At 37.5% G+C, this 13,893-nt stretch overlaps 2 protein-coding genes across 5 annotated transcripts in view; one reads left to right on the forward strand and one right to left on the reverse strand.

Annotated features, from left to right (window-relative positions):
* Positions 1 to 9,130, forward strand: ybx1 (Y box binding protein 1). 4 transcript variants are annotated; one of them, XM_084390311.1, is made up of 8 exons: positions 1 to 338; positions 2,818 to 2,881; positions 3,093 to 3,126; positions 3,216 to 3,305; positions 4,651 to 4,974; positions 5,059 to 5,144; positions 7,721 to 7,991; positions 8,809 to 9,130. In XM_084390311.1, exons 1-7 carry the CDS (start codon positions 230 to 232, stop codon positions 7,959 to 7,961), a joined length of 948 nt encoding a protein of 315 aa, XP_084246437.1. In that variant the 5' UTR covers positions 1 to 229; the 3' UTR covers positions 7,962 to 7,991; positions 8,809 to 9,130. The 4 variants fall into 4 exon arrangements, with proteins under 4 accessions (XP_084246437.1, XP_084246438.1, XP_084246435.1 ...); XM_084390312.1 differs by having other exon boundaries at positions 21 to 338; positions 7,724 to 7,991; XM_084390309.1 differs by having other exon boundaries at positions 30 to 338; positions 5,059 to 5,156.
* arhgef16 (Rho guanine nucleotide exchange factor (GEF) 16) overlaps positions 8,941 to 13,893 on the reverse strand; it is a 23,729-nt gene continuing 18,776 nt past the window's right edge. Inside the window, exons 11-15 of the mRNA XM_084390308.1 lie at positions 12,316 to 12,470; positions 10,832 to 10,981; positions 10,418 to 10,485; positions 10,160 to 10,261; positions 8,941 to 9,403 (exon numbers count right to left, since the gene is read on the reverse strand). Of these exons, the coding sequence (XP_084246434.1) occupies positions 9,264 to 9,403; positions 10,160 to 10,261; positions 10,418 to 10,485; positions 10,832 to 10,981; positions 12,316 to 12,470 (615 nt within the window). The 3' untranslated portion in view covers positions 8,941 to 9,263. The remainder of the gene's footprint in view (positions 9,404 to 10,159; positions 10,262 to 10,417; positions 10,486 to 10,831; positions 10,982 to 12,315; positions 12,471 to 13,893) is intronic.

Consider the following 13,893-nt stretch of genomic DNA (forward strand, 5'->3'; position numbering starts at 1 on the left):
ACAAGTTAACCGACCAATTGGATTGAGGAATGGGTGGAGAGATGTGACAGAATATCGTCCGGCATCTTTACTCAGTCCGTCCAGTTCGATCGGCAACGGGAGCGGAGAAAGGAAAGCGGAGAGCCCGAAGGCAGCAGCCCCCACCACCGCCGGCCCAGGTTACCATCTAGCACCGGGAAAAAAAAACACACTAGAGAGCCACCGCCGGCTTTAACAACAAGAAAACAACATGAGCAGCGAGGCCGAAACACAGCAGCAGCCGCCGCAGCCTGCCGCCGACGTGGAGAGCCCGTCCAGCCCGGCAGCCGCAGCTACCGCGGGGGATAAGAAGGTCATCGGTAAGCTTTAGCCCTTTACCCTACGGTTTTCGTTCCTTCAAAATAATATATTTTCTTTCATGCGTCGACGTTTCAAGGTTTTATACACTTTTACGTTAACGGATTTTTCAGTTAGGGAAAGCGTGTGGCCTCACCGTGACTGTGTGGTGTCATTATTCAGTCACAAACTTACTAGTAACGTTAATGCTGTATACCCGTGGCTTACCTGTCTTAGAGTTTTTGTTATGGAGTTGTCAGTCTATTTCATACATATTAGGATGTAAATAGGTTAAACTTTAGACGTTAAACGGTCTCAGTAAGTTTAAATGTTCGCTCGCGCGCCGCGTTCCAACACATCCGCGTGTGAATTGATAACCGCCATGACGCGTGCTCGAGCCCGCGGCCTACTAAATTTAACAAGAGTCATAAGGCGGTTCTCGCTTTATAGAACTAACGTTACTATCGTGATAGATCCACTATCATTATTATTTACCACACCAGAGACCCCCAATACGATAATTTTATTGTAAATATACGTACTTGTTTACCAATAAAGGCTGCCCATGAAACCCTTGAGCTTGGCCTTGAGCGTGACATGATGACCCAGATCATTTTGAACTGTTCGTATAAAACACATATACGAGTCCAATTGTTGCGGTCAGCCCGAACCGCTTCGGATTTTAAACTTAAAGGGTTAGTTTGAGGGCTGGATTCTTGGGTAAGCCAGGTTAAGCGCTTGCTCACTTTCCCTTTGTTCGTGCGTGTTGTGCGTTTGACGCGTCGTGCATACGTGTCCTCATCTCTATTAACACCATCAACGCCGTCCCCGGAAGATCCCATCATCCCTCAGACGATTTATTGTATAGATTACAAAACGGTAGTAATATGGATAATGATAATCTATATCAATCTCACCACACCAGATATAAAATGTCCGCCATGGTGTTTGGATGATGGACGCTGCTTTTGTCTGATCTGCTGATACAAACATAGGAACGTTTAACTTGAAACGCTAATCGCTTGTCAAATCTAGAACTAAACGTATAGATGTGTCTTCTCGTAGTGCCTATCGTGTCCTGTAGTGAGGATGGAGGATCAGGGCTGTTTGGCTTCAATCCGGCCACATGGCTGAGGCTAATGTGCTAACTGCAGTTAGCATCTCTCAACATCATCACTTCCTACTCAACAACACATTGGGCAAATGAATGTGCTTATTAATATACTGCAGTGTAAACTGAATATATTGAACCAACACATTTCATACAAAGATCTAGGGTTTTAAATGCCATTTTAAAACAATTTTCTTTGTATTGTAATTCACTACAAAGTTTTTGTAATTCCTATCATCATCATCAGTGGTGATTCTTATTACTGTAAAAAAAAAGTGACTTTTTATGGTAATGGATATTTGGATTGATTGTCAGGAAAATGTGAAGCAAAACCAACAGGTTCATAACAAAGAGGTTTTTTTTTTTGTTTTTTATGCAAAATGTTAATTTATGGTAACGTTAATGGTAATTTGGATTGATTGTCAGCAAAACCAACATTCATAACAGAGTTTTTTTTTTATGCAAAATGGTAATTTATGGTAATGGTAATTTGGATTGATTGTCAGGAAACAAATGTGAAACAAAACCAACAAGGTCATAACGAAATTAATTATTTTTTTTTCTTTATGCAAAAATTTTCATTTGTAAGACTTCTAGAGCTAGTGGGAATCTCACAAACCTTTTTTCCAGTCTCATGCAACATTTTTGTCCTCAGCAAATTTTTTTTTAAATGGAGTTTTCTATCTTTTAAATGCCACAGGCCCCCAGATATTAATATCCTTGTACAAAGGACTCCCATCCACAAATTGAAAAGGCATCCATTTATTTTAATTTATAAAGACACAATTTATACTGTGAAAAATCAATATTATAAATGTGTAAAACATATTTGGAACCTACTTTTCTATTATGTTTCTATTGTTGCATTGCATTTTTAAATTTTTTTTTTACTTAATATAGTACTGTACGGTTAGATGTTTATTTTAATTAATTTTATTACATTTGAACACTGTCTCTCTTGTAGTCCCCCGGGGGTGCCCCGACCCCAGATTGAAAACCCCTGTTTTAAACCATTTGTAATGTCTTTATTTCTTTAAACTCTTGCCTGAAGCTTAATTTTCTTAATTCTGTAATTGGCATGTCAGTCATCATAACTTGAATAAGATGTTAATAATGTGAACTCTTGAAGGGTCAGAGCCTTTCATGGTGATGGAGGTTCTTCTGATAAGAGCAGCTGCTTTTGCATCACAATCTATTAAAAGCACGACAGTTGGAGGTTATAAATAGAGGACACAAAATGAAATCAACTCGCAAAGAGTTGCTTTTAAATGGCTTTGCTAGTTTAATGCATCTTTTTCTGTCAACAGTTGTAATTTGATTTTTGAAAATACTGTTTTTGACACATGTTGGATCTATCTAAATCTGTCTGTGGTTTTCTTTTCTCTTTGTAGCAACAAAAGTCCTGGGGACAGTTAAATGGTTCAATGTAAGGAACGGCTACGGTTTCATCAACAGGTAAATAACATTCAGCCTCTAAAGACTCTCTCTAATATAATATGTGGGTCAGGGAACATCCACAATCCTATTATAGCCTTTATGTGCTTATAAAGCTAGACCTGACTTGCACGCTATTATTTATTCAAATATTTAACTTGCTCTTCGACTCTGCATGCTTGTTTTCTCCATGCGTCCTCAATTAGTAACATTTCACTCTGAACTTTCACAGGAATGACACAAAGGAAGATGTCTTTGTGCACCAGGTAATTATTTTTTCTCTGATTGTCACCATATTGACATACTTGGTTTTGGGGGAAGATGTGTTTTCTGATTGCTTTTGCTTTGTATCCAGACCGCCATTAAGAAGAACAATCCAAGGAAATATCTTCGTAGCGTTGGGGATGGAGAGACTGTGGAGTTTGACGTCGTAGAAGGGGAGAAGGTGAGCTTGAGTTTTCTTTGTTGATTTAGAGTTTGACCGAAATACTCAACTTTAAAGTTCCTCGCATAACATTAGGGTTGGGAATTGAATCAATTCAGTTTAAAATACTAACAAATAAAATGTTTTCATGAAATTCGTTAAAGGGATAGTTTTTGTTCACCCAAAAATTAAACTTCTTTCTTAATTACTCACCCTCATGTCGTTCCAAACCTGTAAGACTTTCGTTCATCTTTGGAGCACAAATGAGGATCTTTTTGATGAAATCTGAGTGATTTCTGTCCCTCCATTGACAGTCCGCACAACTTCCACTTTGATGCTTCAAAAGGTTCATACAGAGATCGTAAAACTAACCCATGTGAATTGAGCGGTTTAGTCCAAAAATGTATGAAGAGACACGATCACTTTATATGATGAACAGATTGAAGTTAGGCTTTTATTACATATAGACATTCGTCAACTTGCACATCAGTTGTGGTAAATGGAAGTTGACGACGGGAATTAATAAGGATGATTTTCGTGTTACGCAGCACGTTTGAAGTTCCCGCGCGTCAAGCAGGTTCGGTTAAGATTCTGGTAATGTTCGCTGTTCAATGTGGATAAAAGCCTAAATTAAATCTGTTGGACTGTCAGTGGAGCGACAAAGCTCTCAGATTTCATCAACAAAAAAAAAACAAAAAAATCTTCGGTTTTTGGGTTTCAAGACGAATGAAAGTCTTACAGGTTTGATACAATACGGGGGTGAATAATTAATGGTTCCGGGTCAGAACATCTTTTTTATATATATATACACACACTATCAGTCAAGAGTTTCTTTGGATATCTTAAATGCATTTTGAATTGAAGCCTTAAATTAATTTGTTTTGGATACAGCAATTGGATTTCTTTAGAATATTAATTTGAATACGTGTGAACTTAAGAAGCTGGTTGAAAGAATGTGGAGAGACTAGATTGGCAGCTTTGAAGAAAGTGACTTTGTTTTTAAATTACAACGTTTGCTTGTTCACTACTTAATTCCAATACATCCATTTAATTCACAGTTTGACTTTGTCTAACATAACAATTAACTTTTAACAATTTTGACTGAATGTATAGTTAGGACATTAGGGTTACTTCCTCAAATGTGCTGAAAGAATTCTTAGTGGATCCAGAAAAAAAAGGTTAAATTCTCTACTTTAAACTATATGAAGCTATTGATTAAATATCGCATTTCTGCTCAGACTATAGTAGAGTAGCCCTTTCAGAGTGACTTACAGGAAATTCCTCCATTCTGCGGCCATTATCCAACTAAATGTGCGTCTATTGAATTAGCAGACATTTGATATACATTTTGTCTTCATTCTATCAGGGTGCCGAGGCAGCCAATGTTACCGGCCCCGGTGGCGTCCCTGTGCAGGGTAGCAAGTATGCGGCTGACAGGAACCGATACAGGCGGTACCCACGCAGGAGGGGCCCCCCTCGTGACTACCAGGAGAACTATCAGAGCGACGGGGAGGGAGAGGTACGGGAGAAGAGAGAAGGGGAAGAAAATCCCCCTGAGGGTGAGATGGAGCAACAGCAGCGTAGACCCACCTACCCCGGCAGACGGCGCTACCCACCATACTTTGTGCGGAGACGTTACGGCAGACGTCCGCCCTATTCCAACACACCCCAGAGAGGGGACATGACAGAGGTAGGCTGACAAAGAAAAGTTATAATATTGCAAAATCAATATTGTTGCAAGCTATTTGACTCAGATGCTGTTCTTGGCTTCTAGGGTGGGGAAGTTGAAGAGAGCCAAGGTGGTCCAGACCCAGGCAACAAACCAATGAGGCAGAACTACTACAGAGGCTTCAGACCAAGGTTCAGACCCAGGTTTGCATGTTGTGTTTGCAGACGTGAGGCTGTAGCATATGTGAGGAGAAAAAAAAAAGTCACAATTAACTAGCAATTGCGAGTTTATATTCCACAATTCTGAGAAAAAAATAATTGCGAGACTCGCCATTGCGAGGGGGGAGGTAGAATTGTGACTTTATGACTTGTGATTCTGACTTTATAATTCGCAATTGCGAGTTTATATTTCACAATTTGGAGAGAAAAGTCAGAATTGTGAGATTTAAAAAGGCGCAATTACCCTTATTTTGTTTATTCAGTGGCGGAAACTAGCTTCCATAAGGATGAAATAAAAAATGATAGTTCTAATTTAATAGAATATTAGTGTTTATTATAAATTATTTATCCATGCAAATTTTTCAAATTTATTCCTTTATCCCCTCATAATCTTTAATCAAAATGACCTCTCTGGGTTTACTGTTGTGATGGCTGGACAACCTGTCACTCACAGGAGACTGACCAATAATAAACCACAACGACTCAATCAATTCCTCATGGACAAAAGTCCCATTCTACTTTTTTTTTTTTTTTTTTTTTTTCTTCTTTACTTGATCGAGAAGCAGTTTCATTCATTGTGTAAATACGTCACAATAGGGAAGACCCCCGTTTCATTCTGATTATAACTTTCCTAACTCAGAGTTCCTCAAATCCTCCCCTGTAGGGCCACTGCCCTGCAGAATTTACATCCAACTCTAATCAAAAACACCTGAGCAAGCTGATCAAGGTCTTTAGAGTTACCGGAAAACTACAGATAGGTGTTTGATCTGGGTTTAAACTAAACTCTGCAGTGCTAAATTTGAGGAAACCTGTCCTGAATACTGTAATTTGACTAGTTTTGCAAGTTTTGAGTCACAAGTATGATTGACAAAAGTCTGATTTTTTTTTTAACCTCAGTAGCAAAAATGTAGTTGGCAAGTTTGGTATAGTTCTGTTAATGTCCAAACTGTCAGTTTTAAATAATAAATTAAAAGGTTTATTCATCACTCACGTCTGCATGGCATTTTGCATATTAAAATGTTTTGAAAAAGAAAAGCATTTTATGTGATTACGCTTGTGTGTTTTCTATGATGTTGATATACTGTATAATAATGCTGAAACCGTGCCTTTCTGCTTGCATTTATTTCTTTTTCTTTTTTTGTGAAGTTCAGCATCAAACCCTAGTGGAAATTAATGCTGCCTTCACATGAGTTTCCTAGTGTGAAATTGGACATGAACGCCCTCAAGTTGTATTTGCAACAGGAAAACTCTGAGAAGTTTGAGTAGGGCGGCCCATAAACTTTAAACGGTGCAGGGGAGAATTAAAAATGATCTCATCTTTATGTAGTGCATATTTACATATGACAAACCATTTGAAGCATATCGTAGCTTTTACAAACTGAAGAATACGTTTTTGACCTTAATTTCTAGAATCGTTAGCAAGCTATCTAGATTGTACTGTGAATGTTAATATGGTTGTCAACGAATGGGACACTACATTTGAATTAAAATTAATATCTCCTGTACATTTTGGCTTTAATAAGATTCCTTCAAGAAATAGGCAGGAATAAATCTCGTGTCATGATTCCAATTCTTTCCAACAACAAAGCACTTGGAATAAGACAAGCCCGTAATCGCGACTTAAGAAGTGGAAAGTAGGACATTTCCGATAACGTGAAGGCAGAATATGTAGTCAAGCATGACTAAGTTCTGGGGCCGTTGCAGTCTAAGACTAGTCTTACTAGTTAGTCATCTATGTATATTGTTTCTTTAATGAAAGAATTTTTGGGTGAACCATCCCTTTAATTACTCATCCTCATGTCATTTCAAAACTGTAAGACTTTATGAAATCTGAGAGCTTTCTGTCCTTCCATAGACTGCTACGCAACTGATACTTTCAAAAAGTTAACAAAGAGATCGTAAAACTAACCCATATGAATGAAGCGGTTTAGTCCAGATTTTCTGAAGCGATTTGATCACTTTATACTCTGAACAGATTTAATTTAGGCTTTTATCAACATATAAACATCGATACAAACAGAAGCTCAACCGAAGCTCAAACGTGCTGCGTAACACGAGAATGAACCGGTAAATTTTTTTTTTTTCACATCAAGCGAACATGCTTAAACATGCTATAAAAACAAGTCTTGCAGGTTTAGAACAACTTTAGGGTGAGTTATTAGCCAAATAATTTATTTTGGGGTGTACTATCCCTTTAAAGACAGCTAATAACTTTTTCAAGGTCAGATACATAAAAACAGATTGATCTAATTTGATACAGAAAAGACTGATTACCCATAACTAACTGCTAGTTGGTCATACTAGTTATTAACATAATGGCTATGTTTATGCAACTGGCCCCTGGTCCCTTTTAATGGCTCATATTTGGCTCGATGTACCTCTGAGAACTTGACCTTGATTGATCCTCTACTGCAGATTCTTTTGTGGCCATTTCTCTTATTTGAACGTTTAGGTTTGTTGTGTCTTTCAAGCTTCATGTGTAATTGAATGTGCATTAGATCCTCATGTACACTAAGTTCCCAGCATAACCAAAAAAAATAACTTTTTAGCAGGGGTCCCCCACGTCCCCGGCCAGTGCGGGAACCCCGGGAAGGGGAGGAGGACAAGGAGAACCAGAGCGAGAGTGGGCAGAGCCAGGAGCCCCGTCAGCGCCGCTACCGTCGCAACTTCAACTACCGCCGCAGACGGCCCCAGACAACCAAGCCTCAGGACGGCAAGGACAGCAAGGCAGCCGATGCATCAGCCGAAAAATCAGCCGCTCCCGAAGCCGAACAGGGCGGAGCAGATTAACCGGCTCGAACATCTAGACCATCCGGCCGGGTGGGTTAACTGCTTCAGATGAGAAGTTTCTGCATGTAAATTAACATACTTGTTTATCAAGTGTGTTGTGATTTTTGACTGTAGCGCTCTTTCTTAGCGTGAACTATTATTCATGGTTCCATTCTGTAGTAGTCTTTTTTTTTTTTTTTTTTTTTAGTCTTTGGGCTGCTTTTTCTTTTCTTTTTTGGTAAATAACATGAAACATGTCCAGACTACATAACTCCCAAAATAAAAAAAAAACTAAATGCAGAAAAAAAAATTAACAAGAAAATAAAGCCTATTTGTTTGAGCATTAAGATTTCTCTTGCATTGCCATTATTTTCATGACAATTGAGCACATTTTCTCCCAGAATTTTTTTTTTTTTTTTTTTACATGTCATGGGAATGTTTTACTGGGTTTTGATGCTGATTACAAAATGTATAATTTTACAGTAAAAGTGCTTGATTGTCAGGAAAATGTCTATTGTAAAATAACTTGTTCTTTAAAAATAGCCTTCAATTTATGTATGTTCGTGTGACGTGACTAGGATGTTTTCATGAGATTTCCATTTGATCAGATTCACATTGTTTCATTAGCATCAATTATATGTGGGATAGGATGGGTGGGGGGTCTGCACATAATGGATGGTGTTTCAGCTTAAGTTTGCACTTTCCATTGATGGAAGGCTAGATGATGATAATGCAGTGGATTTGATTTAGCAGATGGTCTGCTCTGTCCTGGCAAACACTCATGTGCTCATAGCAACTTCTAAAATCAATCAACCAGTAGCACAAGCATGCTAATCTATTTTTGTGTGTGTGTGTTTGCCTTTTGCAGTTTTGTCAAGAAACAACATCCAAGATCTGAGCAATAAGAAACGGATATGATCGTCTAAGCTTGCAAAAATGCATTTCGACCAGATTACCACCGATTGCCTGCAGACTCTATGCAGACCTGTTTTCTTTTCCATTCTTTTTATGTGACAGCTAAAAGTTTTGGGGAAACAGCAGATGTTTTTCTAAATCGGTCTTAAGTTTTTACACCAAATGGTTTTTAAAAGTAATTTGATATCTGGTCAGTTTGACATTTTTAAATAACTTTTTATGTATCCAAACATGAATTTTAACAAAGGCAAGCTGAAATAAAACCAGAAACAGTTCTTCTTGTGAGTGGTGTTTGTTGTCAACTAACAGTTCACGCTGACAGTGTTCTACATTACAAACACTATAGACACTCAGTTTACAGAGATCCTAATAGTTTATGTATCAGAAGTACAGTATGTTCCAGTCCGCTCAGACGTCGGTCTCCTTGCGTAGTCGCGCCATACGCTGTATGTTGTTCTCCATCGCAGTGCGGTTTGTGATCTGAGTGGCACAGCTGGCAGGAAACCAGCCCCTCTCACCATCTCTCATCCGCTCTCCATGACACCAACCTACAACACAGCCAATCAGACTCATTCACTTAATTGTTCCATATGTACACGCAAACTCCCATCTAAAGCAACTCGCAAATAAGAAATTTATTTAAAAAAAAGAAGCATTTAACACTGAGGCAGAGGATGTGAAAACAAGGGCGTAGATTTGGTTTGAACATTGGGGGGGTTGAAGTTTGGGTATGCCTCCTTTTCATGTGATCATGGTATAAATATTGGAGGGGTTGTAATGCATAGACCTAAATATTGGGGGCGTATCTACCCCCCACAAACTACACCCCTGTGTGAACAGCTCAGAGTAGAGGCACAGTTGTCAACTCATACTTGTTATTCTGACGCAACGGCTGCATCTGAAATCGCATATTAGGCGAAAAAAATTACGTGACAAAAGAATGTCCAAATTCACAGTACTCAAGAGTAGGCGGTGAGATTCTGAAGTGTGCATATGATAGACACTTTACTATCCCATGAGGCCACTGGAGAGGATTTGTGAATGGCAGTGAAGCGATGTAACTGATGCTGGTAGGTCACATGATGATAACATGGCAAATGTAATATGTCAAGAATACATTTGTCTGCACACATTTATACTATATAGACTGTATTTTTTGTGGTCGTAAAGTAATTATTCCAAAAAAGTGCCTATCACGAGAGTATGCAATTTCAGACGCAGAGTTTGCGTGTGAAAGTGGGTTTTGAGGAGGAGGAGGGTTAAATGGTCTGATTAAAATGATGACAGAAAGCCACCATGCTTACCGTCCACTTCCTGTAAAACGATGACCACTTCTGCCTGCTGCAGGCTCAGCTCATCTGGTGCTTTTGGCATATAGGCTTTGGTAGCTTCATATTGAGGCAGATCTTGGAATCCCCAAACAAAATTAAGTGTCAAACATATAAGATGTTAACACGACTAGCTTAACCAAAAAGTGGTTTCCAAACTGAATTAATGTGCACAAAAATCAAGTTACAAGGCTTTTTTTTAAATGACAAATTACATTCAATGATCAGACTCACCACCATTAGCAATGTTGTTGCTTTGTTTGACATCACTGAGTCCTGTGACCCATCGAGCTCTGTCCAGCCTACAAAACATTTCGGAGGAATAATCTGATCTGACACTTACAATACAAGTATATAGGGCAAAAACTAAATATTATGATCTAATATTTAGATTACAGTATATAAAGTACTCTTTTTCAGTATAATTACCTGGTTAATATGGTTTAAAAAAATAATCATGCATATATAGCCTTACACACACATTCACTAAGTGATATTACATTAGTTTCATGTTGTGTTTAACCCTATGAGGCTCGAGTCATATTTGATGCTCAAATTTCTAGACTCTTCAGATTATCACCATATTCAAAACTTTAACCCAAAAGTCGCATAAAAACAGGTGGATGGAAACAGCTATTGATAACTTACTTGCTTTCTGCAACGAATATCATCTGTTCACAACGACCTTCGCTGTTGGGACTCATCGTCAGCTTCAGACTGAGTTTGGAGTCTGTGATTTCCTCTTCCACCTCCACCTTCTCCACAGTGGCATAGTCCAACACAACATAACTCTCCTCACTAAATGAAAACGGAGTGTTACTGACATACCAGCACCACCTAACCCTAAAAGCACATAATATCACTGCAAATAAATCTTGAAGGGGTAGTTCACCCAAAAGTAAAAATTCCGTCATCGTCTAACTCTCCCTAATGTCGGTCCAAACCCATAACACTTCGGTTAATCTTCGAAACACAAATTCAGATATTTTTTAAACGAAACCTGAGAGGTTTCTGTCCCTCCATTGAAAGTGCAGGTAACCAAAACTCTGCAGCATAAAATTAATCCATGTGAATTGAACGGATTAATTAAAGTCTTGTACAAAAGATGTACAAAAGCTTTATATGATCAGCAGATTTAATTTAGGCTTTTATTTACATATAAAAAAAAAGCAAACATACATATAGCACATCATCACATAAAGTAAATGAAATCTGTTCATCATCTAAAGCGATCTTATCTCTTCACAAGACTTGCTCGATTCACATGGATTCGCTTTACGACTCCTTAGGACCTTTCAGGATCTTACAATTTTTGGTTACTTGGACTTTCAATGGAAGGACAGAAACCTTACAGATTTTGTTAATAATATATTAACTGATGTTTCAGAGATGAACCAAAGTCTTATGGGTTTGGAATGATGACAATTCCTAAGCCAAGCAGGTTACTCCCCATTAACTAAAAAGTGGCAAGGATCAAGATGCTGGCAATGTTCTGTCTAAGTTTGGCAAATACTGATAGATAATATACGTTTACATTTTGAAATGACTAGATGAAAGTCTATTTTAATAAATAAATAGAGTAAAATCCAAATATATAGTTCAAGGCCAAATTTGTATTATTTGCATGTAGGACAATGTGGATTTCTCAGCAGTTAGAAGCATGTAAGAAGTTTGCAGTATGAACTTAATTATGTTAATGGTGTTTAAGCTTATTTATAACTGAACGTATTAGCAAATTATCCAATTACCAACACGGAAGGGGTCTTGAATTCTGAATGTTTGAATTCTGCAAGGCCAGATTTCAGTGCAGGATCGGTCATGTAAGAAACAAATCGCTGATACACTTCTGTTGAATTATTTCAAACGAATGCACATTTGTGCACATTTACTGCATTAATGTTGAATGATTCAGCAGTCCGGTGTCAATTAACCACGTTTGAATTCGGTGTAAGTCAATGTTATGAACAACTTCCTGTCGCCACAGACACGAACACAGCCCAAGCCACTGTAACTACTTCAGAAACTCTCTAATGTGGTCAGCATCAGAATTAATAACTGAAAAGAGTGCTGTGGTTTGACTGAGTGGACACTGCATGAAGTTGTCATTTGGTAAAGGACTGCACTGGTCTGACCTCTTTTTCTTTGTGACGATGAGCACATCATTGAAGAGGAACAGGTAGAAGCTCTTGTAGCTGAAAGCCTTCCTGAAAATGCTGAGATCATCAGTGTACGCAGCCAGCTCACCACTCTTTTTTAGCCAGCGAGATGACGACACTAACGGGAAAGGCTAAAAACATACATGAAGTGTAAGAGGATTATTAAAACAGTATGACAAAGATTTTAAACACAAAGTTTAGGTTCGAGAAATAATCCTTTCTTTCTTAAAACACATCCCTGATCTTACGAGTTTGTTCTTTGCACTCCAATTCACTTGCTCCACTGCTTCCGATCTCACTCTTATTTTTCAACCCTTTACCTCCAAAAACTTGGGATGTAATGTTCACTTTTTATGATCCAATCAATTCCAGATGCATAAAATCAATCATGTTAAATTTATTTGGTAACACTTTACAATAAGCTTCAGTAGTTAACATTAGCTAATGTATTAACAAACAAAAGCAAACAATGAACAGCTGTATTTTTATTAACTAGCTTAGATTAACTAATACAGTAACAAATGTATTGCTCATTGTTAGTTCATGTTAGTTAATACATTAACAAAGATTGACTAATACCGTAACTAGTTAATGTAAGTTAATAAAAATGCAGCTATTCATTGTTTGTTCAAGTTAGATCACAGTGCATTAACTAATGTTAACAAATACAACTTTTCATTTTAATAATGTATTAGTAAATGTTGAAATGAACATTAAACAACAATACTTCTACAGCATTTATTAATCTTAGTTAATGTTAACTAAGGTACTTAACTAACGAACCTTATTATAGTGTTACCATTTATTCAGTCAGAAATAAGTCAAAGTGGTTGCAAAGGACCAGGTTTTATTTATTTTTTTATATGTAAAATATCTCAAAAGAATGAAGGACAAAACCCAGAAACAAGAGCATTTGATCATTTCAGGTTCCATCGTCCTGAAGTCAATGGTTTTTTAAATGGGATTTTGGTAAAATGCTTGAAATTAGGTCTGTGGTGAACACAAGCTCAAGATATATTCACGTTTTATTCTATGATATACAATACATCAGTTATACCCTCTTGTAATTTTAACAGCTTTTGCTTGTCTTGATTAAAAAGTGGCAAAAAAAAAAATTGTCACCTGATGGAGTTTTGGTTCCTTGCCACTGTCGCCTTTGGCTTTTAGCTTGCTTAGTTGGGGACATTTAATATTCAACAATATTATTGATCTGCCTGCATTGACACCATTATATATATATATATATATATATATATATATATAAATAAATGAACTAAACGTTTTTACAACAAAAATGAACCATCACTGAATTTACTTAAGCTAGACTATGATGCCATTTTCTTCTAGAACTGCTGTGCAGCAGAAACAAACTCTTGCATTATTCTGTTATCACTGTAAAGCTGCTTTGATACAACCAGTATTGTAAAAAGGTGACTTGACTTGAATTTTTAGGGAAATGTTTTTAAACAAAGAATGAAAAAGTTGTCAGAAGTGATGGTGACGTGGAAGTCATGCGACCGTGGCGTAGTTCGTTTATACTAACCTACGTTTAAC

Source organism: Rutilus rutilus, assembly GCF_951802725.1.
Source record: "Rutilus rutilus genome assembly, chromosome: 19".
NCBI lineage: Eukaryota > Metazoa > Chordata > Actinopteri > Cypriniformes > Leuciscidae > Rutilus > Rutilus rutilus.

Bases quoted from the DNA above. Each gene is read 5' to 3' on its own strand.
- ybx1 (XM_084390309.1), top strand. From the start codon at position 230: ATGAGCAGCGAGGCCGAAACACAGCAGCAGCCGCCGCAGCCTGCCGCC. The intron at 339-2,817 runs GTAAGCTTTAGC...TTCTCTTTGTAG, and splicing joins GGGGGATAAGAAGGTCATCG to CAACAAAAGTCCTGGGGACA. The intron at 4,975-5,058 runs GTAGGCTGACAA...CTTGGCTTCTAG, and splicing joins AGAGAGGGGACATGACAGAG to GGTGGGGAAGTTGAAGAGAG.